Source organism: Macaca mulatta, chromosome 8, assembly GCF_049350105.2.
Source record: "Macaca mulatta isolate MMU2019108-1 chromosome 8, T2T-MMU8v2.0, whole genome shotgun sequence".
Classification (NCBI taxonomy): Eukaryota; Metazoa; Chordata; class Mammalia; order Primates; family Cercopithecidae; genus Macaca; species Macaca mulatta.
In genome coordinates this window covers 129,968,839-129,994,026 of record NC_133413.1, presented here as the reverse complement: position 1 = coordinate 129,994,026, position 25,188 = coordinate 129,968,839, and the positions used below count along the sequence as shown (strand labels likewise).

At 39.1% G+C, this 25,188-nt stretch overlaps 1 protein-coding gene across 16 annotated transcripts in view; it reads left to right on the top strand.

The window, feature by feature from the left end:
- Positions 1–25,188, top strand: part of ENPP2 (ectonucleotide pyrophosphatase/phosphodiesterase 2) — a 124,924-nt gene that overhangs the window by 43,777 nt on the left and 55,959 nt on the right. For all 16 annotated transcript variants that reach the window (XM_077943964.1, XM_015145919.3, XM_015145920.3 and 13 more), the window contains exons 3-8: positions 3,921–4,076; positions 15,771–15,896; positions 18,044–18,104; positions 19,805–19,902; positions 20,125–20,204; positions 20,977–21,096. In XM_077943964.1, coding sequence (XP_077800090.1) covers positions 3,921–4,076; positions 15,771–15,896; positions 18,044–18,104; positions 19,805–19,902; positions 20,125–20,204; positions 20,977–21,096 — 641 coding nt within the window. The remainder of the gene's footprint in view (positions 1–3,920; positions 4,077–15,770; positions 15,897–18,043; positions 18,105–19,804; positions 19,903–20,124; positions 20,205–20,976; positions 21,097–25,188) is intronic.

Here is a 25,188-nt window from a genome sequence, read left to right as displayed (position 1 = left end):
ACCCTGTCTCTACTAAAAATACAAAAAATTAGCTGTCTTTACTAAAAATACAAAAATTGCTGGGTGTGGTGGTGAGTGCCTGTAATCCCAGCTACTCAGGAGGCTGAGGAAGGAGAATCCTTTGAACCTGGGAGGCAGAGGTTACAGTGAGCTGAGATTGCGCCATTGCACTCCAGCCTGGGCAACAAGAGCAAAACTCCATCTCAAAAAAAAAAAAGGAATGAAAGACACAGGGAAGAGATGATTATGATGAAGGAAAGCAAGGCGCGTGGTTGCAGGACAATTTCAAATGCATACAGGAACACCGCACATCTGTAAACAAATTGCCTTTAGATCTCTTTGAAGTATCTCAGCTATCAGCATAGCTAAGCTTATTTATTTAAGCTTATTTATTTAAGCAGCTCATGGGAATGAATTCTACTGAAAATTTACTAGATAGATGTTGAAATGAGTCTATCTAAGCGGTATCCTTAAGGAATATTCTATTGTAAGTACTTTCCTTATATTTATTTTTACTGTAGGACTTTCTCTATTTTTTTTCATTTTTTTTTTTTTTTTTTTTTTTTACTTCTCAACCCCTCCTGCCTCCATGGTTTCTTATGGTTCAGCATGCACTGTTGATAGGTTGGTCAAAGACAATAGAAAAATGTGGTTTATGGACCTCTGCATTGGAAATGAATATTATTTTCTAAACTGAACTGGTATGGTTTGTATGTCTTTCAACATCCTAGGAGCAACCATGCAAAAATGTTTCACATCTCATGGTCTGGTCAATCTGTTTGCTTTAGTTGAACTGATCTGATGCCTTAAAGCCTGGGATTGGATGACTCTGACTTTAATGAGGACAAAGGACAAAGAATGTTCAGATAAATGGCTTGGGCGAACCTAGAAGTGATATTTAACATCTGTTCTCCTCCTGCTTCTTGCTTTTTCTTGATTTTAAAAGTAAGACATATGAATTATAAAAATGAAAAATCCATAAGCATGTAAATAAGAAAAATTATAAATCGCATGTCAATAATATTTGTTAGGATATTTACATATATTATGTGGCATATATTTTATACATAGATACACAAGCCCACATGCACATATATGGTATATATTTTGTACATATATACACATATCCAGACACACATCTATTATATGATATATATTTTGTACATATATACATACCCACACACACATATATGGCATGTATTTCATACATATGTACATACACCCACACAGACATATATTATACACTATATATTTTGTACATAAGTATACGTACCCACACACACATATATTGTATGGTATGTATATATAATGAGAGAGAAGGAAAGAGAAGGTAAGTAAGCAAACAAAAGACCAGGCAACTACATGCAAATTTGTAGAATGTTAGAAATTTCAAACAGGAAGGTAAAAATCTTCTTCCTCTCTTTCTCATTTTTCCTAAATGTAATTCCATAAGCTGTTTCTTACAGAAGGAAAAAATTTATTCACACCTGCATTTTAAAAATGTGACACAAACTTGGACATTTTCTCCCTCCTTCTGCCCCACTCTGTCACTCACTCGTCTCTAGTTCTGGCTCTGTTTTTAGTTCTATCTTCGTTTCTATCCTTATTGTCCTGTTTATCTCTATTTTTAAACACAAAGTCTAATATATAGCACTCTACCCTGTATTTATTCTTTAAACAACTTATTTATATCTTTTGTAGATCTCTCCATATTAGCCTACACAGATCTGACTCATTCTTTTTAAGGGGTGTGCAATAGCCCACTTAGGGATATAGCGATTCTTTCTTTCTTGATGGGAAAAACAACTTTGGTTGATTTCAGGGTCTCTACCTGTAACAAAAGGGCTGCAATGAACAATGGACATTTTTTTGTACATGTAGCTTGGCAAATTTTGCAAATATGTGTAAATGGTAAATTTCTAGTAATAGAATTTCTGGGTGAAACATTTATAAGCATTTTAAAATATTGATAGGTCTTTCTAAATTACGTTCTACTTTACAAAAATTTTAATTCCTAGAAACATTTATGAGACTGTTTATATTTTCCATTTATCAGAAATTGTTTTGTATATTGAGATGAGACTCTAACTTAATTATTTCTAGTCCCTACTTACTGATGGGGCCCCATCCACAACATTAATCTACATATTTTCTTTTCTTTCTTTTTTTTTTTTTGAGACGGAATCTCCCTCTGTCGCCCAGGCAGGAGTGCAGTGGCGGGATCTCAGCTCACTGCAAGCTCCGCCTCCCGGGTTCAGGCCATTCTCTTGCCTCAGCCTCCTGAGTAGCTGGGACTACAGGCGCCGGCCACCTCGCCCGGCTAGTTTTTTTGTATTTTTTAGTAGAGACAAGGTTTCACCGGGTTAGCCAGGATGGTCTCGATGTCCTGACCTCGTGATCCGCCCGTCTTGGCCTCCCAAAGTGCTGGGATTACAGGCTTCAGCCACCGCGCCCGGCCAATCTACTTATTTTCTAGTATCAAACTGCTTTGATTATTTAACTTTAGAATATACTTTGCTATCTAGTCTTTATCAAATTACTTTTCCTTTCAAGAGGTTTTCTATTTTAAAATATTTTATTTTTAAATAAACGTTTAATATTTTTTCAAGTTTCATGAACTCTCAATATTTTTGGCTGTGATTGCATTGTCTTCAGGTTTGTTTGGGAAGAATTAGTATTTTTATAATATTAATTTTTTTACCTTTAAGGTAGTATGTCTTTCATTTTAATTAGATCATATATATGTGTGTGTGTGTGTGTGAGAGAGAGAGAGAGAGAGAGAGAGAGAGAGAGAGAGAGAGAGAGAGAGAGAAAGAGAAAGAGAGATATCTCGGCTCACTGCAATCTCTGCCTCGCAGGTTTGGGCAATTCTCCTGTCTCAGCTCCTGAGTAACTGGTATTACAGGCACCTGCTACCACGCCGGGCTAATTTTTGTATTTTTAGTAGAGACCAGGTTTTACTGTTTTGGCCAGGCTGGTCTCAAACTCCTGGCCTCAGATGGTCCACCAACCTCAGCCTCCCAAAGTGCTGGGATTACAGACATGAGGCACCTCCCCCCACCTTAATTAGATCTTACAATTTTTTTTTGGTAGAGTTTTCTTATGTTCTTCATGTAGGTTCTACATACATATGATTAAATTTATACCAAATAAAATACCTAGCTATTTTATCATTTAGGCAGTACTGAGAATGAAACTTCCATTTAATTTTGAAACTATATTGTGTGCATATTACAAATTTGTGGAATTTTTATCTCACTGAATCCTTTTTTCTCCCAAATTTTAGTTGATTCTTTTGATTTTTACATACACTTATATCATGTGAAAATATTGATGGAAGATTTTTTTGAGAAGCCGAGATTGTAGAGCTTGTATTTGTAAAACACCAGCTGAAACTGTAAAAGTCTTCTATTTCAATCTCATATATTCGGTCTGTTCTTGGAACATTTGAGCTGAATTTTCCTTGCAAAAAGTTTTGGATTTTTAAATAGGGACATGCTTTCTTGTTTCTAAGGATATAGATCAAGGTACGTTCTCTGTGGTCATCGTTAGCACCCATGGGGCACTAACCATCACAGATTTGCAGTAATAATAATTATAAATAGTAATTGAACCAATCGCCAACACTTGTTACTCTTTCTATATGTCTGACATGCGGTTAAGTGTTTTACATGGATTGATTCATTTAATTCTTATTTCAACATAGAGTTACTTTTATGAGTCCCCCACTTTACAGATGAGGAAATCGTAGAACAAGGAAGTTGGGCAGCCTGCCCAGGGTACGTGGGTAGCAAGTAATGGAGCCAGTCTTCTCCTCCAGAGTCCACTGCAGCATCACACCACGCAGCTTCCCAGTGCCACCTCTCCGTGGTGACACGACCACTCTCCAATCCATTGTCTTTGCCTCTTGTTCTTTGCAGTGCTATCGGACTCCCCCTGGACTAACATCTCCGGATCTTGCAAGGGCAGGTGCTTTGAACTTCAAGAAGCTGGACCTCCTGATTGTCGCTGTGACAACTTGTGTAAGAGCTACACCAGTTGCTGCCATGACTTTGATGAGCTCTGTTTGAAGACAGGTATGTAACTAATGAGTCCTTTCTACCTTCAAGTAGATGGCTGAAAGGCTGCCTGCTATTGTATGCATCCTGGAGTGGCCACCCTGCTTTGATCTATCCAGATTGTGGGTTTTAGTTTCGTTTGTTGAATGATCATTGGTTGTATGAAGAGCATACCCTGTGCCAATGACCATTGTTTCCACACAAGATCCAGCAGAGCGAGGTTCTTTGCAGCTGCAGTCATGATGTACTGGTTTTGGAAATGGTTTTTTTTTGTTTTCGTTTTTGTGTCTTCACCGTCTTCCTTTCTATCTCTTGCTGTCAATTCCCACATTCACTGCTAGGGCGTGTGAGCTCAAATTGCGTATGTTCTTTTTTATTATTTATTTATTAAGCGACAGCGTCTCACTGTGTTGGTCAGGTTGGTCTTGAACTCCTGGCTTCAAGCAGTCTTCCCACCTTGGCCTCCCAAAGTGCTAGGATTATAGGAATGAGCCACTGTGCCCAGCCTAATTGTGTACATTCTTTTCTTTTCTTTTCTTTTCTTTTTTTTGAGACAGAGTCTCGCTCTGTCACCCAGGCTGGAATACAGTGGCATGGTCTCAGCTCACTGCAAGCTCCACCTCCCAGGTTCACGTCATTCTCCTGCCTCAGCCTCCCGAGTAGCTGGGACTATAGGCGCACACCACCACGCCCGGCTAATTTTTTTGTATTTTTAGTAGAGATGGGGTTTCACTATGTTAGCCAGGACGGTCTTCATCTCCTGACCTCGTGATCCTCCCACCTCAGCCTCCCAAAGTGCTGGGATTACAGGCGTGAGCCACTGCGCCTGGCCTGTGTATATTCTTTTAAAAAAATTTTTTTTCTTGCTTAGCCAGCTTCTAGCATTTGTTTTACTTCATCTTATTGTATAGTAACTGTTAGTCTGCCTGTCATTCCCTACTGTCTGTGCAAATGGAAAATTGTTATGGAATTCTGTTTGGAGTTTCATGCTCTGGGTAGCTCTAAAATCTTCCTCCACACTTTTTGTGACTTTCTTTACATTTCTTTTTTTTTTTTTTTTTTTAAAGGTTTTTTTTTTTTTTTTTTTTTAAATTTATTATTATTATACTTTAAGTTGTAGGGTACACGTGCATAACGTGCAGGTTTGTTACATATGTATACTTGTGCCATGTTGGTGTGCTGCACCCATCAACTCGTCATTTACATCAGGTATAACTCCCAATGCAATCCCTCCCCCCTCCCCCCTCCCCCCTCCCCATGATAGGCCCCGGTGTGTGATGTTCCCCTTCCTGAGTCCAAGTGATCTCATTGTTCAGTTCCCACCTATGAGTGAGAACATGCGGTGTTTGGTTTTCTGTTCTTGTGATAGTTTGCTAAGAATGATGGTTTCCAGCTGCATCCATGTCCCTACAAAGGACACAAACTCATCCTTTTTGATGGCTGCATAGTATTCCATGGTGTATATGTGCCACATTTTCTTAATCCAATCTGTCACTGATGGACATTTGGGTTGATTCCAAGTCTTTGCTATTGTGAATAGTGCCGCAATAAACATACGTGTGCATGTGTCTTTATAGCAGCATGATTTATAATCCTTTGGGTATATACCCAGTAATGGGATGGCTGGGTCATATGGTACATCTAGTTCTAGATCCTTGAGGAATCGCCATACTGTTTTCCATAATGGTTGAACTAGTTTACAATCCCACCAACAGTGTAAAAGTGTTCCTATTTCTCCACATCCTCTCCAGCATCTGTTGTTTCCTGACTTTTTAATGATCGCCATTCTAACTGGTGTGAGATGGTATCTCATTGTAGTTTTGATTTGCATTTCTCTGATGGCAAATGATGATGAGCATTTTTTCATGTGTCTGTTGGCTATATGAATGTCTTCTTTTGAGAAGTGTCTGTTCATATCCTTTGCCCACTTTTTGATGGGGTTGTTTGTTTTTTTCTTGTAAATTTGTTTGAGTTCTTTGTAGGTCCTGGATATTAGCCCTTTGTCAGATGAGTAGATTGCAAAAATGTTCTCCCATTCTGTAGGTTGCCTGTTCACTCTGATGGTAGTTTCTTTTGCTGTGCAGAAGCTCTTTAGTTTAATGAGATCCCATTTGTCAATTTTGACTTTTGCTGCCGTTGCTTTTGGTGTTTTAGACATGAAGTCTTTGCCCATGCCTATGTCCTGAATGGTACTACCTAGGTTTTCCTCTAGGATTTTTATGGTATTAGGTCTAACATTTAAGTCTCTAATCCATCTTGAATTAATTTTCGTATAAGGAGTAAGGAAAGGATCCAGTTTCAGCTTTCTACTTATGGCTAGCCAATTTTCCCAGCACCATTTATTAAATAGGGAATCCTTTTCCCATTTCTTGTTTCTCTCAGGTTTGTCAAAGATCAGATGGCTGTAGATGTGTGGTATTATTTCTGAGGACTCTGTTCTGTTCCATTGGTCTATATCTCTGTTTTGGTACCAGTACCATGCTGTTTTGGTTACTGTAGCCTTGTAGTATAGTTTGAAGTCAGGTAGCATGATGCCTCCAGCTTTGTTCTTTTGACTTAGGATTGTCTTGGAGATGCGGGCTCTTTTTTGGCTCCATATGAACTTTAAAGCGGTTTTTTCCAATTCTGTGAAGAAACTCATTGGTAGCTTGATGGGGATGGCATTGAATCTATAAATTACCTTGGGCAGTATGGCCATTTTCACGATATTGATTCTTCCCATCCATGAGCATGGTATGTTCTTCCATTTGTTTGTGTCCTCTTTTATTTCACTGAGCAGTGGTTTGTAGTTCTCCTTGAAGAGGTCCTTTACATCCCTTGTCAGTTGGATTTCTAGGTATTTTATTCTCTTTGAGGCAATTGTGAATGGAAGTTCATTCCTGATTTGGCTCTCTGTTTGTCTGTTACTGGTGTATAAGAATGCTTGTGATTTTTGCACATTAAGTTTGTATCCTGAGACTTTGCTGAAGTTGCTTATCAGCTTAAGGAGATTTTGGGCTGAGACAATGGGGTTTTCTAAATATACAATCATGTCATCTGCAAACAGGGAGAATTTGACTTCTTCTTTTCCTAACTGAATACCCTTGATTTCTTTCTCTTGCCTAATTGCCCTAGCCAGAACTTCCAACATTATGTTGAATAGGAGTGGTGAGAGAGGGCATCCCTGTCTTGTGCCAGTTTTCAAAGGGAATTTTTCCAGTTTTTGCTCTCTTGCCTAATTGCCCTAGCCAGAACTTCCAACATTATGTTGAATAGGAGTGGTGAGAGAGGGCATCCCTGTCTTGTGCCAGTTTTCAAAGGGAATTTTTCCAGTTTTTGCCCATTCAGTATGATATTGGCTGTGGGTTTGTCATAAATAGCTCTTATTATTTTGAGGTACGTTCCATCAATACCGAATTTATTGAGCGTTTTTAGCATGAAGGGCTGTTGAATTTTGTCAAAAGCCTTTTCTGCATCTATTGAGATAATCATGTGGTTCTTGTCTTTGGTTCTGTTTATATGCTGGATTATGTTTATTGATTTGCGAATGTTGAACCAGCCTTGCATCCCAGGGATGAAGCCCACTTGATCATGGTGGATAAGCTTTTTGATGTGTTGCTGAATCCGGTTTGCCAGTATTTTATTGAGGATTTTTGCATCGATGTTCATCAGGGATATTGGTCTAAAATTCTCTTTTTTTGTTGTGTCTCTGCCAGGCTTTGGTATCAGGATGATGTTGGCCTCATAAAATGAGTTAGGGAGGATTCCCTCTTTTTCTATTGATTGGAATAGTTTCAGAAGGAATGGTACCAACTCCTCCTTGTACCTCTGGTAGAATTCAGCTGTGAATCCATCTGGTCCTGGACTTTTTTTGGTTGGTAGGCTATTAATTATTGCCTCAATTTCAGAGCCTGCTATTGGTCTATTCAGGGATTCAAATTCTTCCTGGTTTAGTCTTGGAAGAGTGTAAGTGTCCAGGAAATTATCCATTTCTTCTAGATTTTCCAGTTTATTTGCGTAGAGGTGTTTATAGTATTCTCTGATGGTAGTTTGTATTTCTGTGGGGTCGGTGGTGATATCCCCTTTATCATTTTTAATTGCGTCGATTTGATTCTTCTCTCTTTTCTTCTTTATTAGTCTTGCTAGTGGTCTGTCAATTTTGTTGATCTTTTCAAAAAACCAACTCCTGGATTCATTGATTTTTTGGAGAGTTTTTTGTGTCTCTATCTCCTTCAGTTCTGCTCTGATCTTAGTTATTTCTTGCCTTCTGCTAGCTTTCGAATGTGTTTGCTCTTGCTTCTCTAGTTCTTTTAATTGCGATGTTAGAGTGTCAATTTTATATCTTTCCTGCTTTCTCTTGTGGGCATTTAGTGCTATAAATTTCCCTCTACACACTGCTTTAAATGTGTCCCAGAGATTCTGGTATGTTGTATCTTTGTTCTCATTGGTTTCAAAGAACATCTTTATTTCTGCCTCCATTTCGTTATGTACCCAGTAGTCATTCAGGAGCAGGTTGTTCAGTTTCCATGTAGTTGAGTGGTTTTGATTGAGTTTCTTGGTCCTGAGTTCTAGTTTGATTGCACTGTGGTCTGAGAGACAGTTTGTTATAATTTCTGTTCTTGTACATTTGCTGAGGAGTGCTTTACTTCCAATTACGTGGTCGATTTTGGAGTAAGTACGATGTGGTGCTGAGAAGAATGTATATTCTGTTGATTTGGGGTGGAGAGTTCTATAGATGTCTATTAGGTCTGCTTGCTGCAGAGATGAGTTCAATTCCTGGATATCCTTGTTAACTTTCTGTCTCATTGGTCTGTCTAATGTTGACAGTGGAGTGTTGAAGTCTCCCATTATTATTGTATTGGAGTCTAAGTCTCTTTGTAAGTCTCTAAGGACTTGCTTTATGAATCTGGGTGCTCCTGTATTGGGTGCATATATATTTAGGATAGTTAGCTCTTCCTGTTGAATTGATCCCTTTGCCATTATGTAATGGCCTTCTTTGTCTCTTTTGATCTTTGATGGTTTAAAGTCTGTTTTATCAGAGAGTAGGATTGCAATCCCTGCTTTTTTTTTGTTTTCCATTTGCTTGGTAGATCTTCCTCCATCCCTTTATTTGAGCCTATGTGTGTCTCTACATGTGAGATGGGTCTCCTGAATACAGCAAACTGATGGGTCTTGACTCTTTATCCATTCCAGTCTTTGTGTTTTAATTGGAGCATTTAGTCCATTTACATTTAAGGTTAATATTGTTATGTGTGAACTTGATCCTGTCATTATGATATTAGCTGGTTATTTTGCTTGCTAGTTGATGCAATTTCTTCCTAGCATCAATGGACTTTACATTTTGACATGTTTTTGCAATGGCTGGTACTTGTTGTTCCTTTCCATGTTTAGTGCTTCCTTCAGGGTCTCTTGTAAGGCAGGCCTGGTGGTGACAAAATCTCTAAGCATTTGCTTGTCTGTAAAGGATTTTATTTCTCCTTCACTTATGAAACTTAGTTTGGCTGGATATGAAATTCTGGGTTTAAAATTCTTTTCTGTAAGAATGTTGAATATTGGCCCCCACTCTCTTCTGGCTTGGAGAGTTTCTGCTGAGAGATCTGCTGTTAGTCTGATGGGCTTCCCTTTGTGGGTAACCCGACCTTTCTCTCTGGCTGCCCTTGAGATTTTTTCCTTCATTTCAACTTTGGTGAATCTGGCAATTATGTGTCTTGGAGTTGCTCTTCTCGAGGAGTATCTTTGTGGCGTTCTCTGTATTTCCTGGATTTGAATGTTGGCCTGCCCTACTAGGTTGGGGAAGTTCTCCTGGATGATACCCTGAAGAGTGTTTTCCAACTTGGTTCCATTTTCCCCCTCACTTTCAGGCACCCCAATCAGACGTAGATTTGGTCTTTTTACATAATCCCATACTTCTTGCAGGCTTTGTTCATTTCTTTTTCTTCTTTTTTCTTTTGGTTTCTCTTCTCGCTTCATCTCATTCATTTGATCCTCAATCGCAGATACTCTTTCTTCCAGTTGATCAAGTCGGTTACTGAAGCTTGTGCATTTGTCACGTATTTCTCGTGTCATGGTTTTCATCTCTTTCATTTCGTTTATGACCTTCTCTGCATTAATTACTCTAGCCATCAATTCTTCCACTTTTTTTTCAAGATTTTTAGTTTCTTTGCGCTGGGTACGTAATTCCTCCTTTAGCTCTGAGAAATTTGATGGACTGAAGCCTTCTTCTCCCATCTCGTCAAAGTCATTCTCCATCCAGCTTTAATCCGTTGCTGGCGATGAGCTGCGCTCCTTTGCCGGGGGAGATGCGCTCTTATTTTTTGAATTTCCAGCTTTTCTGCCCTGCTTTTTCCCCGTCTTTGTGGTTTTATCTGCCTCTGGTCTTTGATGATGGTGATGTACTGATGGGGTTTTGGTGTAGGTGTCCTTCCTGTTTGATAGTTTTCCTTCTAACAGTCAGGACCCTCTCAGCTGTAGGTCTGTTGGAGATTGCTTGAGGTCCACTCCAGACCCTGTTTGCCTGGGTATCAGCAGCAGAGGCTGCAGAAGATAGAATATTTCTGAACAGCGAGTGTACCTGTCTGATTCTTGCTTTGGAAGCTTCCTCTCAGGGGTGTACTCCACCCTGTGAGGTGTGGGGTGTCAGACTGCCCCTAGTGGGGGATGTCTCCCAGTTAGGCTACTCAGGGGTCAGGGACCCACTTGAGCAGGGAGTCTGTCCCTTCTCAGATCTCAACCTCCGTGTTGGGAGATCCACTGCTCTCTTCAAAGCTGTCAGACAGAGTCGTTTGCGTCTGCAGAGGTTTCGGCTGCGTTTTGTTATTGTTTACTGTGCCCTGTCCTCAGAGGTGGAGTCTACAGAGACAGGCAGGTTTCCTTGAGCTGCTGTGAGCTCCACCCAGTTCGAGCTTCCCAGCAGCTTTGTTTACCTACTTAAGCCTCAGCAATGGCGGGCGCCCCTCCCCCAGCCTCGCTGCTGCCTTGCCGGTAGATCACAGACTGCTGTGCTAGCAATGAGGGAGGCTCCGTGGGTGTGGGACCCTCCCGGCCAGGTGTGGGATATGATCTCCTGGTGTGCCTGTTTGCTTAAAGCGCAGTATTGGGGTGGGAGTTACCCGATTTTCCAGGTGTTGTGTGTCTCAGTTCCCCTGGCTAGGAAAAGGGATTCCCTTTCCCCTTGCGCTTCCCAGGTGAGGCAATGCCTCGCCCTGCTTCAGCTCTCACTGGTCGGGCTGCAGCAGCTGACCAGCACCAATCGTCCGGCACTCCCCAGTGAGATGAACCCAGTACTTCAGTTGAAAATGCAGAAATCACCGGTCTTCTGTGTCGCTCGCGCTGGGAGTTGGAGACTGGAGCTGTTCCTATTCGGCCATCTTGCTCCGCCCCCCGACTTTCTTTACATTTCTTTTGTACTGGAACAGTTATTAGGATATACAGGCTTCTATATGAATGCACATAAGTTGAGAAAAACACCTCTGGGGACTTCTGCCATCCCACCTACTAAGTTTTCAAAGCCCAGTATTTCAGATAGGATTTTTTAGATATCTTGTAAGCTATCCACCATGCTTCTGGACAATACCATATTCAAACTCTCTGAGAAAGACAACAGTCAATCCTGTTCTTGACATCACCAGAAGCAGTTTCCACAGTTTCCTTGGCCAGATATTTCTTGTTTTTGGACTTTTAAGCTTAGACAATTCTTTCAAAGGCCTAACTCTTACTATCATTGCTGTTAGCTTGATCTTTCAAATGTTATCATTAGAAACAGATATTACCGTGTTTTGCTTAAGTGGTAACTCTTGATTTATATGAAATCCAACATAAACTTCCTTACTAGTTCTAATTGGTTTTCCTCCTGCGATCCTGCAATAAGAACAGCTTCATTAGGCTGTTTTTTGCAGAATACATTTTCCAACCATTTAACCACTTTTTTGGGGGTTGCTTTCCTTTGGAACTTCTCCCAGTTTCTTTTAGTTGTGGGTCTGCAAACTAAATTGCTGGGACTATTGTAAGCTGAATGTATAGATGGAACAGATGTTCCAGCAGAGATTTTTGGCTCTAAAACATTATTTCAAGCCAGCAATCTGTGTTTGCTTGGCACTAAGGAATTTACTAATGTTTTATGTTTCCTCCTTACCTTGAGTATCTTGTCTGTGGCATGTAAAATCAAACTTCTGGATTCCTGGTCTGAGAATTCTTTGCAAAATGTAATGAATCCCTGACTCTAGCTTAGCTCTCTTTTGAATGTAGTTCATGCCTTTGTTCCTCAATTTTTTAAGGATGGGATATAATAATATCTTATAGTCCATTTCCCTGTGTACAAAGATAACATATCCTGAATGTGAAGGAATCAAATATCAAATAATAATAAAAGGATGAAGAGAAAAACAAAAGTCTCTGAGATTCTCTTTTGCTGAGGGAGCACTGCCTAGAAACAACCACAGTGTTTCAGTGAAACTTTGATAACTCTGTGTGTGTTTTCAGTATGTATCTATGTATGTATGTATATTTTTCCAACTGTATGTATATATATGCATGTGTGGGAAAGTATCTGTATTAATAAATCTTTATACACATCATCATTTTGAATGGCTACGTAGTATTCCATTGAACTGTTGCAACCTAATTCATTGAGTAATTAAATGAACATTTCCCTGAGTTTTGCTATTATGAATGGTGTATCAATGAACATAATTTATGCATATTCATACTTTTGCCTATTTTCCTTAAGATAAATTTTTGGAAGTGGGATTTTGGGGTCAAAGTATATATGCATTTTTAAAATTTAAATATACATTACAGAATTATACTTCTGAAAGTTTATGTTTCTACCAAATGACACAAGGGCCTTTCATCACTTCCTTTTAAGCATTGAATATTCTTATTTTTAAAAATATTTTTAAAATAATCTGGTAGGTGACCTCCTCCTTATTTTCCAATAAGGTTAAATATTTTTTGTGTTTATTCCCATGTTTGAAAATTACACAGATAACTGACTTGTCCTTTGTGTATAGTTCACTTTAAACTCTGGAATTATTTTTGATTTCATTCGTACATAATAGTTCCTCAATAAACATAGCTTATTAATAATGATATTCTTTTGTAAGTGATGTAGACATGATTTTCTTATGGAATTAGGATTAGAATAAAAGTTTATTGGTGGATAGAATCACCTTGAATTGAAAAAAACCCACAATATCTCTAGTCAAAGCAACCTTAGAAAATTGCTCATCATTTGGGAAGAGGAGGTCATGGGAAAAGCAATTCTAAGCACTTAATCTGCTCGAGAAGAGAAGGGAATGGAAACGGGATATTGAAAAATCAGAATGGCTGGGCATAGTGGCTCACATCTGTAATCTCAGCACTTTGGGAGGCTGAAGGAAGTGGATCACTGGAGGTCAGGAGTTTGAGACCAGCCTGGCCAACATGATGAAACCCCATCTCTACCAAAAATACAAAAATTACCCAGGCATGGTGGGAGGCTCCTATAATCCCAGTTTCTTGGGAGGCTGAGTCAGGAGAACCACTTGAACCTGAAAGGTAGAGGTTGCAGTGAATTGAGATTGTGCCACTGCACTCCAGCCTGGCTAACAGAGTGAGACTCTGTCTCAACAAAACAAAACAAAACAAAACAAAACAACAAAAAATATCAGAGAACAGAATCAGGATGCAAGGGTAATTCTAAAAGAATAAAAATTAAATAGAAGTTGCGTAGTTTTCTGGCTAATGATTGACCAAAAGGGGCAGGGGTAGCACTTATGCCAAACAACTAATATCTCTTTTTTTTTTTTCTTTTGAGACAGAGTCTCCCCATCGCCCAGGCTCGAGTGCAATGGCGCGGTCTTGGCTCACTGCGACCTCCGCCTCTCGGGTTCAAGCGATTCTCCTGTCTCAGCCTCCTGAGTAGCTGGTATTACAGGCATGCGCCACCATGCCTGGCTAATTTTTTTGTATCTTTAGTAGAGATGGGGTTTCACCATGTTGGCTAGGCTGGTCTCGAACTCCTGACCTCATGATCTGCCCGCCTTGGCCTCCTAAAGTGTTGGGATTACAGGCATGAGCCATTGCGCCTGGCCCATAATATCTCTTTATTAATGTATTCACCTAACAATAGTTTCTCTTGGTAGAATATTACTAAGAGGCAGGATTGCTTTCAAAATCATTCCTTTCCACTTATGACATATTTTAAGAGATAAAGACCTGAAGTGTTCATATGTATTTTAGCTCAATGACACCTTTCTTGACCATTCTACTTCCTGGAGTAGCACCCCTGTTTCACCCTGTCTTTCTGTATCAGTGCCACCTGTTACTTCCTTCACAACACTTGGCACAAGCTGAAATGACCTTGCTTACTTGTTTACTTGCCTATGATCTGTCTTTTCCAATGGGAGTGTAAGCTCCATGAAGACAGACCTAGTCTCTCCTGTTCTTTATGACATCCTAGCACCAAGAACATGGAAAACATGGCATAAGAGTCAATGAGTAAATGAATTAACTATGAAAGTTCTCAATACAGTAGTTCTGAATTTAAAGAGTTATATTTTATCTCCATAGTCATTTCCAATTCAATTTAATACATATTCATTGAACACCTAGCAGGTACAGCAAGGCCAGGCACAGCCTCCCAGGTTTACAGTCTGCCACTGGAAATAGAAGAGCAAAGAGAGAGGTGTTACTTTTCCTGCCATGGAGCTTACACTCTAGCAGATGAAAAAGTCAGAAAACACAGCACTCCTTTTAAAATGGAAAGGTTGTTTTGCTGAATGTAAGAATTAAGCAGTGAGCCCTCAATCAGAGGGAAATCTGTAACCCATTTACTTGGCTTGTTGAAAGGAGGAACTCTGACCTGTCTTTGTAGGTAGGACCACACTTGGTCAGTGGTTAGAATCTTGAGCAAACATCGTAATGCCCCCTTTATACTCTTCACATCCTATTTAGGACTTTAACCTCCAGGTGCAGATAGAAACCATGTAGTTGTCCTGTGATTTGTGTTTGAATCACACTGATTAAGGCTAAGCACAGCTACTTTAGGCAGGGCGCGGTGGCTCATGCCTGTAATCCTAGCACATTGGGAGGCCAAGGCAGGAGGATCACCTGAGGTCAGGAGTTTGAGGCCAGCCTGGCCAACATGGTAAAATCCTGTTTCTATTAAAAATACAAAAATTAGCTAGGCGTGGTGGCATATGTTTGTAATCTCAGCTACTCAGGAGGCTGAGGCGGGATAATCGCTTGAACCAGGGAGGCGGAGGTTACAGTGAGCCGAGATTGCGCCATGGCACTCCAGACTGGGCAAGAAAGCAAGACTCTGTCAAAAATAAATACATACATCAAATAAAAATAAAGCTAAGCATATCCACTTCAGAAAGTAAAAGAGCCAAGCTGTAGAGGCTGTCCCTACAATAATAGGTAACCCTATCACAAACTTTCGATGCCATAAATGTGTTGGATCCTTTAGGACAATTGGAGAATGGTAGGGATACTTGCTTGCCTTTCAGGGCCCCGTTTTTCCAAAGGAACCCAATTGCATTGTGATGTTGTTCTCTGATTTGAAAACTTAGAAATTCATTTTATCTGTAAGTTCTCCAAATGTCATCTGGGCCTCAAGCCAACTCAAATTTCACAAGCAGAGTAAATGATGTGAGATTTTATCTCTCTTCATTGGAAATCCTATAAGCAATTGTGGCTTCTTTCATTTGGTTAGTGTGCAGCAGTGAAAATGTTTTATTGGGATGATTTTAGCCCGTGGCTGGGAGTGTACTAAGGACAGATGTGGAGAAGTCAGAAATGAAGAAAATGCCTGTCACTGCTCGGAGGACTGCTTGGCCAGGGGAGACTGCTGTACCAATTACCAAGTGGTTTGCAAAGGTACGTGTTTCTTTGGATTGGCCTGAGCTTTAAAAGAATAAAAACTGGAGGTGCTCCAGGAGATCCTGGATGCTAGGAATAGACCACACTGGATATGAGTGTGGGAGGAAGGAATGAATTGTCCTTTTTAATTTCTCATGCTTCTTCATTAGTTTTGCTACTCTGCATTTCACTGATCTGAAGTAAAAAGGAAAGAAACCAGAATTTCTTAATTAGACAGAACCATGATAATGAAGAGATTTCTAAATTTCCTGTCTTGGTTTTAGGTCAAGTTTTCTAGAAGCAGAGCCTGGGACAGGAATTTGGTACGTGCAGTTAATTGAGGAAATGGAAACAGGACAGGAAAACCATGTCGGAGGAAAGGGAAACAGGATAGGGAAGTAGGAGTGTGGAGAGGCAAGTGAGGACGTGCTTTTGGTTAGCCTCACCTCCCTCTATTGCTTGCTCTGAAGAGTAAATCCAAGTCGCTACTCTTGAGGCAAGGGGCCAGGGCTTTTTCATCCATTGGATGTAAGTTGTTCACCAAGGCATTGGCAACGGCCCAGGGATGGGGGTACTTGCTGGTAAAGGGGATGAGGGGACCAGCATTTCCTGTTATACCCCAAAGCCATATATGCATGAGTGTTGGCTTTGTCTGGTTGATTGTGGAATATGATGCTTTTATTCCAATAATTAACAATAGTCAATGGACTACAGAAAATATAAAAGATGCACTTACTCTCTTTAATGGGTTTAAGTTGCCATGCAACCCACTTATAGAAGTTGATAGGAAGATCCAATAATCTTTACCTATTGTTCGTAAGTCACTTTTTAAATTTCTGAATCAAGTCCTTTTCATTATCTCTGATGTGGAACTTTTAAGAAGAAGTTCGTTAAAAGATTTCAGGAAAAAAATCAAGTCAGTTCTGCAATATGTAAGGTGTTTAGCTGTGGCAAGAGGGTATTATATTAATATATTTGAAGAATTTCCCCATACAAACAATTATTGTATTGTTAATTTCCCCTACCCAATAATTATGCTTTTATTTTGAAGCATAACATTGGTTGAGAATTTATTTCCCTTTCCTTTTTAATTTTCCTGTGCAGTAAGTGTACTAGGAAGCCACAAAGGCTATTAGAAATAATTTTTTTTTTTTTTTTAAAAAGAAGCCCTTGGTATCATTGATCATTGAATCATTAAGCATTGGCTTTTACTGGTGTAAAATTCTAGTTTCAGTACTTTTGTGAGGCCCACATGTGTGCTCTGGGTTACCACATGTGCACTAAATATTCTTTATTTTAAGGAGTATAGTAGTTACCCCATTGTCTAGTAGTTAGAGTCTTACTGACCAGAGAAGATTTCCAGTTCTCTCTACATGGGACCAATTTCTCCAATGTGTTGGTTACGAATTTTACTTCTGTTCAGGACATGTAACTTTTGTTTGTCTTAAAATAATTTAAGGCAAATTCTTTTTGATAATTTTTATTTTCTTCAAAGGAAAGCGTATTTTTTATTGGAGGCCTTTTCTGTTCTCTATTCTCGATAGTGGTAACTCAGGAAAGACAGGTGTATGCTCTTAGATCTTGGTGGAAGATAAAAAGTGAAATTCAGCATTTTTTTTCCTTTCTAAATTCAAGGGCTGTATGCAGATTTATTGGCAAATAATCTTTCTATTGTAATGTTCCATTTATTATCTCTGTAGATTCTAAGCTTTTTTTTTCTTTTTCTTTCTTTCTTTCTTTTTTTTTTTTTTTGCATCTAAAGGGATGTTTTGCCATGCTTTCTATGTCTTTGAGATCTCCAGTGGTGGAGAAAAGAATGTTCCATCTAATGACCAAACAGTTTATTTCTGGAGGGATACAAACATGAAATTTTGTTCACTGACGCCACTGGTTTTTTTAATCTACAAACCATTTAGACTCGGAAGGCTCAAATAAACACCTCACCACTTGCGGTTATTAAATCTTAGCTTTCCCATCATGTATGGGTGTACTTTATAAGCCAAACCAGAAACTAGAGTTTTTTTCAGTTTTTTTTTTTTTTTTTTTTTTTTGGTGATATCCCATAAAGAAAGTATCAAACAGGACACAGATCCCAGAATTGCAAGCTTCAAGGCATGGCATTTGTACTTAGATTCAACAATACATTTACCCGTTTTTCCTTATAGGAGAGTCCCATTGGGTTGATGATGACTGCGAGGAAATAAAAGCTCCAGAATGTCCGGCAGGGTAAGTGTATTTTATGACTATTTTGAAGTTTTATGTATTAGCTGATAAACTCTCACAGGAAATGAAAAGTGTTTAGAAACAACGTGAAGCTGAAATCCTCTTAAACAGGCAAACTTATGAGTACTTAGGAGGAATTCATCAGTCGAAAGGTTGAAGGTACGTCTTGAAATGGTGACAGTTTTCTTTCCCCCAGTTTTCTCCAATCATCTCTGCACATACTATGGGGTCTGAATATCCCCTATATTCCACCTCAGCTGAAGATTTTACAAAGTGCATCTGAATATTCTGGCTAAGACTTTTTTCAGTATTGTTTTTTCTGGAGTTCTTGTTTTGCCTATTTTGGGGGGAGTGGGGAATGAAACAGGAAGTCTAGAGAACCTTTAAAACTATGTTATCCAATAAGTAATTATTACTTTTTGATTACACACCTGTAATCCCAGCACTTTGGGAGGCCGAGGTGGGCAGATCACTTGAGGTCAGGAGTTTGAGACCAGCCTGGCCAACATGGCAACACCCCGTCTCTACTAAAAAAAAAAAAAAAAAAAAAAAAAAAAAAAACCACACAAAAATTAGCCAGGCATGGTGGAGCGCATTTGTAATTCCAGCTACTTGGGAGACAGAGGCATGAGAATTGCTTGAACCCAGGAGGCGGAGGTTGCAGTGAGCCAAGGTAGTGCCACTGGACTCCAGCCTGGATGAAAGAGACCCCCTCTCAAAAAAAGAAGTCATCCGAGACAGTGGAACATCCGGCTTCCAAATGGGAACCTTTATAGCACCAGTGACCAAAGAGAGAATTAAATATGGGTGATGTTGAAAAAGGCAAGAGAATTTTTGTTCAGAAGTGTGCCCAGTTTCCACACTGTTGAAAAGGGAGGCAAACACATGGCTGGGTCAAATCTCTGTGGTCTGCTTGCAGGGAAGATAGATCAGGCCATTGGATTATCTTATACAGAGGCCCATAAGAACAAAAGCATCACCTGGGGAGAGAATACACTCATGGAGTATTTAGAGAATCCCAAGAAGCACATCCCTGGCATACAAATGATCTTCACAGACCCGAAGAACAAGGCAGAAAGGGCAGCCTTGAGAGTTCATCTCAGAAAAAGCTACCAATGAATAATAACAGGTCACTGTGTTATTTGTTACAAAACAGAAATGTTTCAAGACTTTTTAATTCGTACCATAACTTCACAGATCTCATACACAAGAATTCAGATAATGAATGACTGACAGAATATTTTTGTTGGGCAGTCTAGATTTAACCACGACTGGCTTGTGGTTAAATGGTTAAATGAATATGTTCGGTTTTTAAATTTAATTTTATTTTTTTGAGATGGAGTTTCACTCTTGTTGCCCAGGCTGGAGTGCAATGGTGCGATCTCAGCTCACTGCAACATCTGTCTCCCCTGTTCAAGTGATTCTCCTGCTTCAGCATCCCAAGTAGCTGGGATTACAGGTGCCCGCCACCACGCCCAGCTAATTTTTGTATTTGTAGTAGAGACGGGGCCGGTCTCAAACTCTTGAACTCTGGTGATCGGCCCGCCTCGGCCTCTCAAAGTGCTGGGATTATAGGCGTAAGCCACTGCACCCGGCCGAAATTTTTTCTTGGAAATGATTGCTCCCATTATTGAGAATCACTAGGCATAATGGCAACTCTGTGGCAATAACGTTTCTAAAAGCTTAATGTGTTACTGTTTAAGGTTTGTGCGCCCTCCATTAATCATATTCTCTGTGGACGGCTTCCGTGCATCATACATGAAGAAAGGCAGCAAAGTCATGCCTAATATTGAAAAACTAAGTAAGTAATTTCCATGCTCTGTGTTCTCATCTGTAATCCAGGATCTCCACAGTAACCAGTGGGCTGTGGGCTTTGAGATCTATGAGCCCGTAGTTTTAAACGTGTTTTATTATTTGAAATACAAAAGCGAAGGCAACACGTGTCTGAGTGTTTATAAAATGGATTTTCTATAAGCAATTCCTGTTGGTTCTCTTGTTCTAATATTTGCAATTCTCTTTCCAGGGTCTTGTGGCACACATTCGCCCTACATGAGGCCGGTGTACCCAACTAAAACCTTTCCTAACTTATACACTTTGGCCACTGTAAGTATTTCTTCAAATGATATATGTTCAAAGGGCTGATTTCATCCTGGAATGACTTTAAAGGGGAGACTTTACTTTTAAAATGTGTTCCTTAGTGTTCAAAGAAAATCTTTCTGTTTTCCATCTTATCTGGGTCGTTTGTTCACAGCAAATGCCTTTTACAGCTTTGTGGGCGATTGAACTTCATTCCAACTTTAAAGTTGAAACCTTTTTTCAGGTGCAGTTCTGTCTGAACATATACATTAAACTTCTCTCAAATACCACAGGGTCTATTGTTTATTTTCTGAATTTGCAAATAAAAATGTTGACTTCAGGGCTATGTTTTAGTTTTCAGGTACTTCAAATTCTATCACTCGTTCTTTAAAACATAATTTATTTATCTTTTTAAAAATTGATTTGGAGAGGAATAGAATTTAGAAAGAAGGAAAAGTGTATTTAGAAATAGAAGCTTCTTTGGAGGCACATGTATACATTCCAAACTAAAGGTTAATTTATAATAATGAAAATTATTGTCATTTTATTAAATTATAGCAGTAAAAAACCCCAATATTAAGTTTCTTATATCAAGTTTCTCAGATGGCTTATAATTTGTCCCATAGATATTATTCACATTTGCTCAAACAGATACACAGTGAAGGTTATATATGTCTTATATAATTTTGGAAATTAAGTATTGCTATAAAACCTTCTATGCTAAGAAAATTTATACTAGAACTAATGTATGTGGATTATTGTATTGTTATTTTAACAATAAATTTGCTTTTACAAAAAGGGGCTGTATCCAGAATCACATGGAATTGTTGGCAATTCAATGTATGATCCTGTATTTGATGCCACTTTTCATCTGCGAGGGCGAGAGAAATTTAATCATAGATGGTGGGGAGGTCAACCGGTAAGTTTTGCATTTATTTTGTGTGTGTGTGTGTGTGTGTGTTTGTGTGTTCATGTATTGAAACATTTCATCCTCAAATTTGTTAGATGTGGACAAAATGCATATAATTTCCTCATACTTGGCAATGTTTCCATCTTTTGATACTTTTAATATACATATAAACATGAAATATGTGTATATATGCATTATATATGTATATATGTATCTGGATATATGTGAATATATGGTATATTTATATATGTATGTATACATACAAATGTGCATATAGAATATACATGTATGTATACATATGTGTATGTGTCACTGTGTGTATATATGCATGCATGTGTGTGAAGCTATGATTATAAAAGTGTGAGATGATGAATGTCTTCCCTAGGATTATGGTGGTGACAATGGTGATGAGGTGAATTTCAGAACCATTTTGACAAAGAATAGATCTCATTGATTTCCCAGATTTAAGGGTATAATGAAAAAGAGAAGTGCATGACTATGACTTCCCCAATATGTTAGCCCCGATGCTATAATAACAGAAACAGGGAAACTTGCTGAAAAAAGGGAACTCCCTGAAATCCACAGTAAATTCATGAATTCTTTTATTTAATCTATTTTTTAAAAATCATGGAAGTTAAATATAAAAAAGCAGAATCCTACCTTGATACTGAAATAGCAAATTAATACTTTGAAAAGAAATCACCCTGTTTACTTCAGATCAAATGACTGGGCAGAAAATAAAAAGGGTTGTAGGTGGCTTTCTACTTAATGTTTTTCCTGTGACCGTGTGTATGGTTACGCAACTTGCTTTGGTCAGACATGAGCAAAGCAACATAAAGCCACAGTTGTTGAATGTGCAGAGCTGGGCTGAAGTGTACAAGCTTCTGGCCAGAAGGATCAGAATCACCTCGGAACATATCCCAGGGCACACAGGCAATCAGAAACATGTAGAAGTAAGATGGTAAGTGGTCCCATCTCATGCCAGTTCTGACTGGAGACGGTGGCTTCCTGGAGCACTGGTTAGAGAAGAGGGCTGGGAGAACTTTGTGCACTCAACCGTGGCGTGACTGGTGGGCAGTGTCTGCACACATCCATGTATCCACCATGCCTCAATGATCTTGTACCTGGAAATGTTTGCTGCAATTTATGGACAAAATAAGGACTACAAATAGAAATTTTTTCTTAAGGTATCTCACTTTAAGAAAAGGTCATTTGTGATCAAAATATTTATATTGCATAATAGGTAAATCAGTATGCAAGGATAAATATGAGCTTTTTATTAAAAAAATAAACATTGGAAGACTTCTTGTACATCTGCAGAAAAGTTTCTTTATAATAGATGTTCTGATTCTGCTGTCTTTATTCAGGCTGGACTCCCAGAAGTCCATAATGGCCTAGGGTGTGATCATAGTGAAATTTGTTGACAGGCTGGATTTTTCAAAGTTTATGATAGGGGAATATTTTATGAGTAAACAAAATGATTGAAATTAGAGCTCCATTAAGATTTCACTAGTGGGTCTTTTATATTAATTTGATCATGGAAACAAACTTACCTGAAGAACCTTAACGGATTAGAGATAAATAGTAATTTTATCAAACTGGATCACCTTACATCAACTGTTGACATAAGGTTTGCCCTGGGTTAGGATGACTCAGAAGAAGATGAGGCCACATATTCATTAACTTCTGCAAAAGCAGAGCAGAGGAAATGCTGTTAACCTGCCCAATGAAGTGAAGTCTCTGTTTCAGCTCTGTTTACCTGTTTCCTCACTAACTCCCAAAGTTGACGCATCTGACCAAGTTTAGTACTCTCCTCATGCTGACCAAGATTTGTGGTGAAATTGACTTATGTTTCTGTCATCTTGGGCAAGATGGCCACCATAAGAATTCCTAGGAGGGGCCGGGCATGGTGCTTATGTTTGTAATCCCAGCACTTTGGGAGGCTGAGGCGGGTGGATCACGAGGTCAGGAGTTTGAGACCAACCTGGCCAACATAGTGTAACCCCATCTCTACTAAAAATACAAAAAATTAGCCAGGTGTGGTGGCGGACGCCTGTAATCCTAGCTACTCGGGAAGCTGAGGCAGGAAAATTGCTTGAACTGGGAGGTGGAGGTTGCAGTGAGTTGAGATCGCACCATTGCACTCTAGCCCGGGAGACAGTGCGAGATTCCATCTCCCAAGGCAGATGGATCACAAGGTCAGGAGATCGAGACCATCCTGGCTAACATGGTGAAACCCCGTCTCTACTAAAAATCCAAAAAAAATTAGCTGGGTGAGGTGGTGGGCACCTGTAGTCCCAGCTACTCGGGAGGCTGAGGCAGGAGAATGGCGTGAACCCGGGAGGTGGAGCTTGCAGTGAGCCGAGATCGTGCCACTGCACTCCAGCCTGGGGGACTGAGCAAGACTCAGTCTCAGAAAAAAAAAAAAAATGGAATTCCCAGGAGCATAGTAACTACAATTTAAAAGCACATTTTATTGAAATTTGGCATATTGGAAAAACATATAGACAAAGTATTATTGTTTTCTATTATACAGTAGGGTGTTCTATTATACAGTAGGGTGACTATAGCAAATAACAATGTAGAAGATTTTAAATGTTACTGAAAAGAAATGATAAATGTTTAAAGTTATGGGTATGGTGATTACCCTGATTTGATCATTATATAATGTACACATACATTGAAACATCACACTGTATCCCATAAATATACACAATTATTATATATCAGTTATAAATACAAAATAATTAAAAAGAAACTTTAGTCAAAGTATAAGAATATAAGCAACTAAAAGTACTATAAGGAAAATAATTAATGAATATTCTATAAGCATGTATACCATCCTCTCAGAGGCTTCTATATTTTAAAATCACCAGTGAAAAAATATTTATAAAAGTCTTACAAAATTTTATACATATAAGAGAAAATATTTATACAAATCTTAGACTGATAATTAAATTAAACTCAATTTATTTTTACTGAGGGACTAAACCATGCAAGACATTTAGCCAAATGGCATAGGGGTCAGATTACATTGTGAATAAGAGCCACTTCTTGTCCTAGCATAAACTCTAGTAGATGGGATGAGGCATTTGTACAATGGCCATTTGAAAATTCGAATCTCACCAGGCATCTTCCAAAAATAATTTAATCTTTCATAATTTGATTTAATCTTTTTTTTATCCTTGATATAGCCAATTAAGCAAAGTCTAGTCTGCTTTTAATTTGCTAATACTCAGCATGCATTGCTAGAAGCAGTCATTTGCTGTAGGACCCTACATTTCTCATATGTAGTTTAATGCAGTTCCTTAAGTGGCTTGGTTTCTTTGGAAATTCTCTCTGCTACAGTCCTGCAATTTCTAATACAAAGATGCTTCCATGGGGTTGTTCCCTGTTCAGTTTAATCTGGATTCTCAGCAATGGGAGGAATGAATGGGATTCCTAGGAGCTGACTAAATGTGGAGATTTGAGAAACAAGTCTAATACTCCATCATGATCCAAGTCCTCTGAAGTCAGCATTTCTGGAGTAAGATGTTTCTAAGAGAAGCAGATTGTTATTTTTTTAAATGTATTATTATTATTTTTAATGAGACAAGGTCTCAGTATAGTTACCCAGGCTGGAGTGCAGTGGCATGATTTTGGCTCACTGCAGTCTCAGCCTCCTGGGCTCAAGCAACTCTCCCACCTCAGCCTCCTGAGCAGCTGGGACTATAGGCTCACACTGCCACGCCTGGCTAATTTTTGTATCTTTGGTGGAGACAGCATTTCGCCTTGTTGCCCAGGATTGTTTCCAACTTCTGAGCTCAAACGAGCTGCCTGCCTCAGCCTCCCAAAGTCTTGGGATTATAGGCGTGATCCCAACTGCAACTGTCCAGCAGATGCATTCTTATTACTTAAGTTGCTTGACCTCTAGAATTGCTCTCTGTCAGTATCGGTGATACAATGAGTTGGAACAGAAACCATTTTAGTAAATGACTGCAGTGTAAAAATGCAAGAAATGTGTGTTTAAGACAGAGACAGCAAGGAGAAGAAGAATGACACAGAATAGGGGTGACTTTCCAGGCCAAAAGGGATTGACTTGATGGAAAGTACAAGTCATTG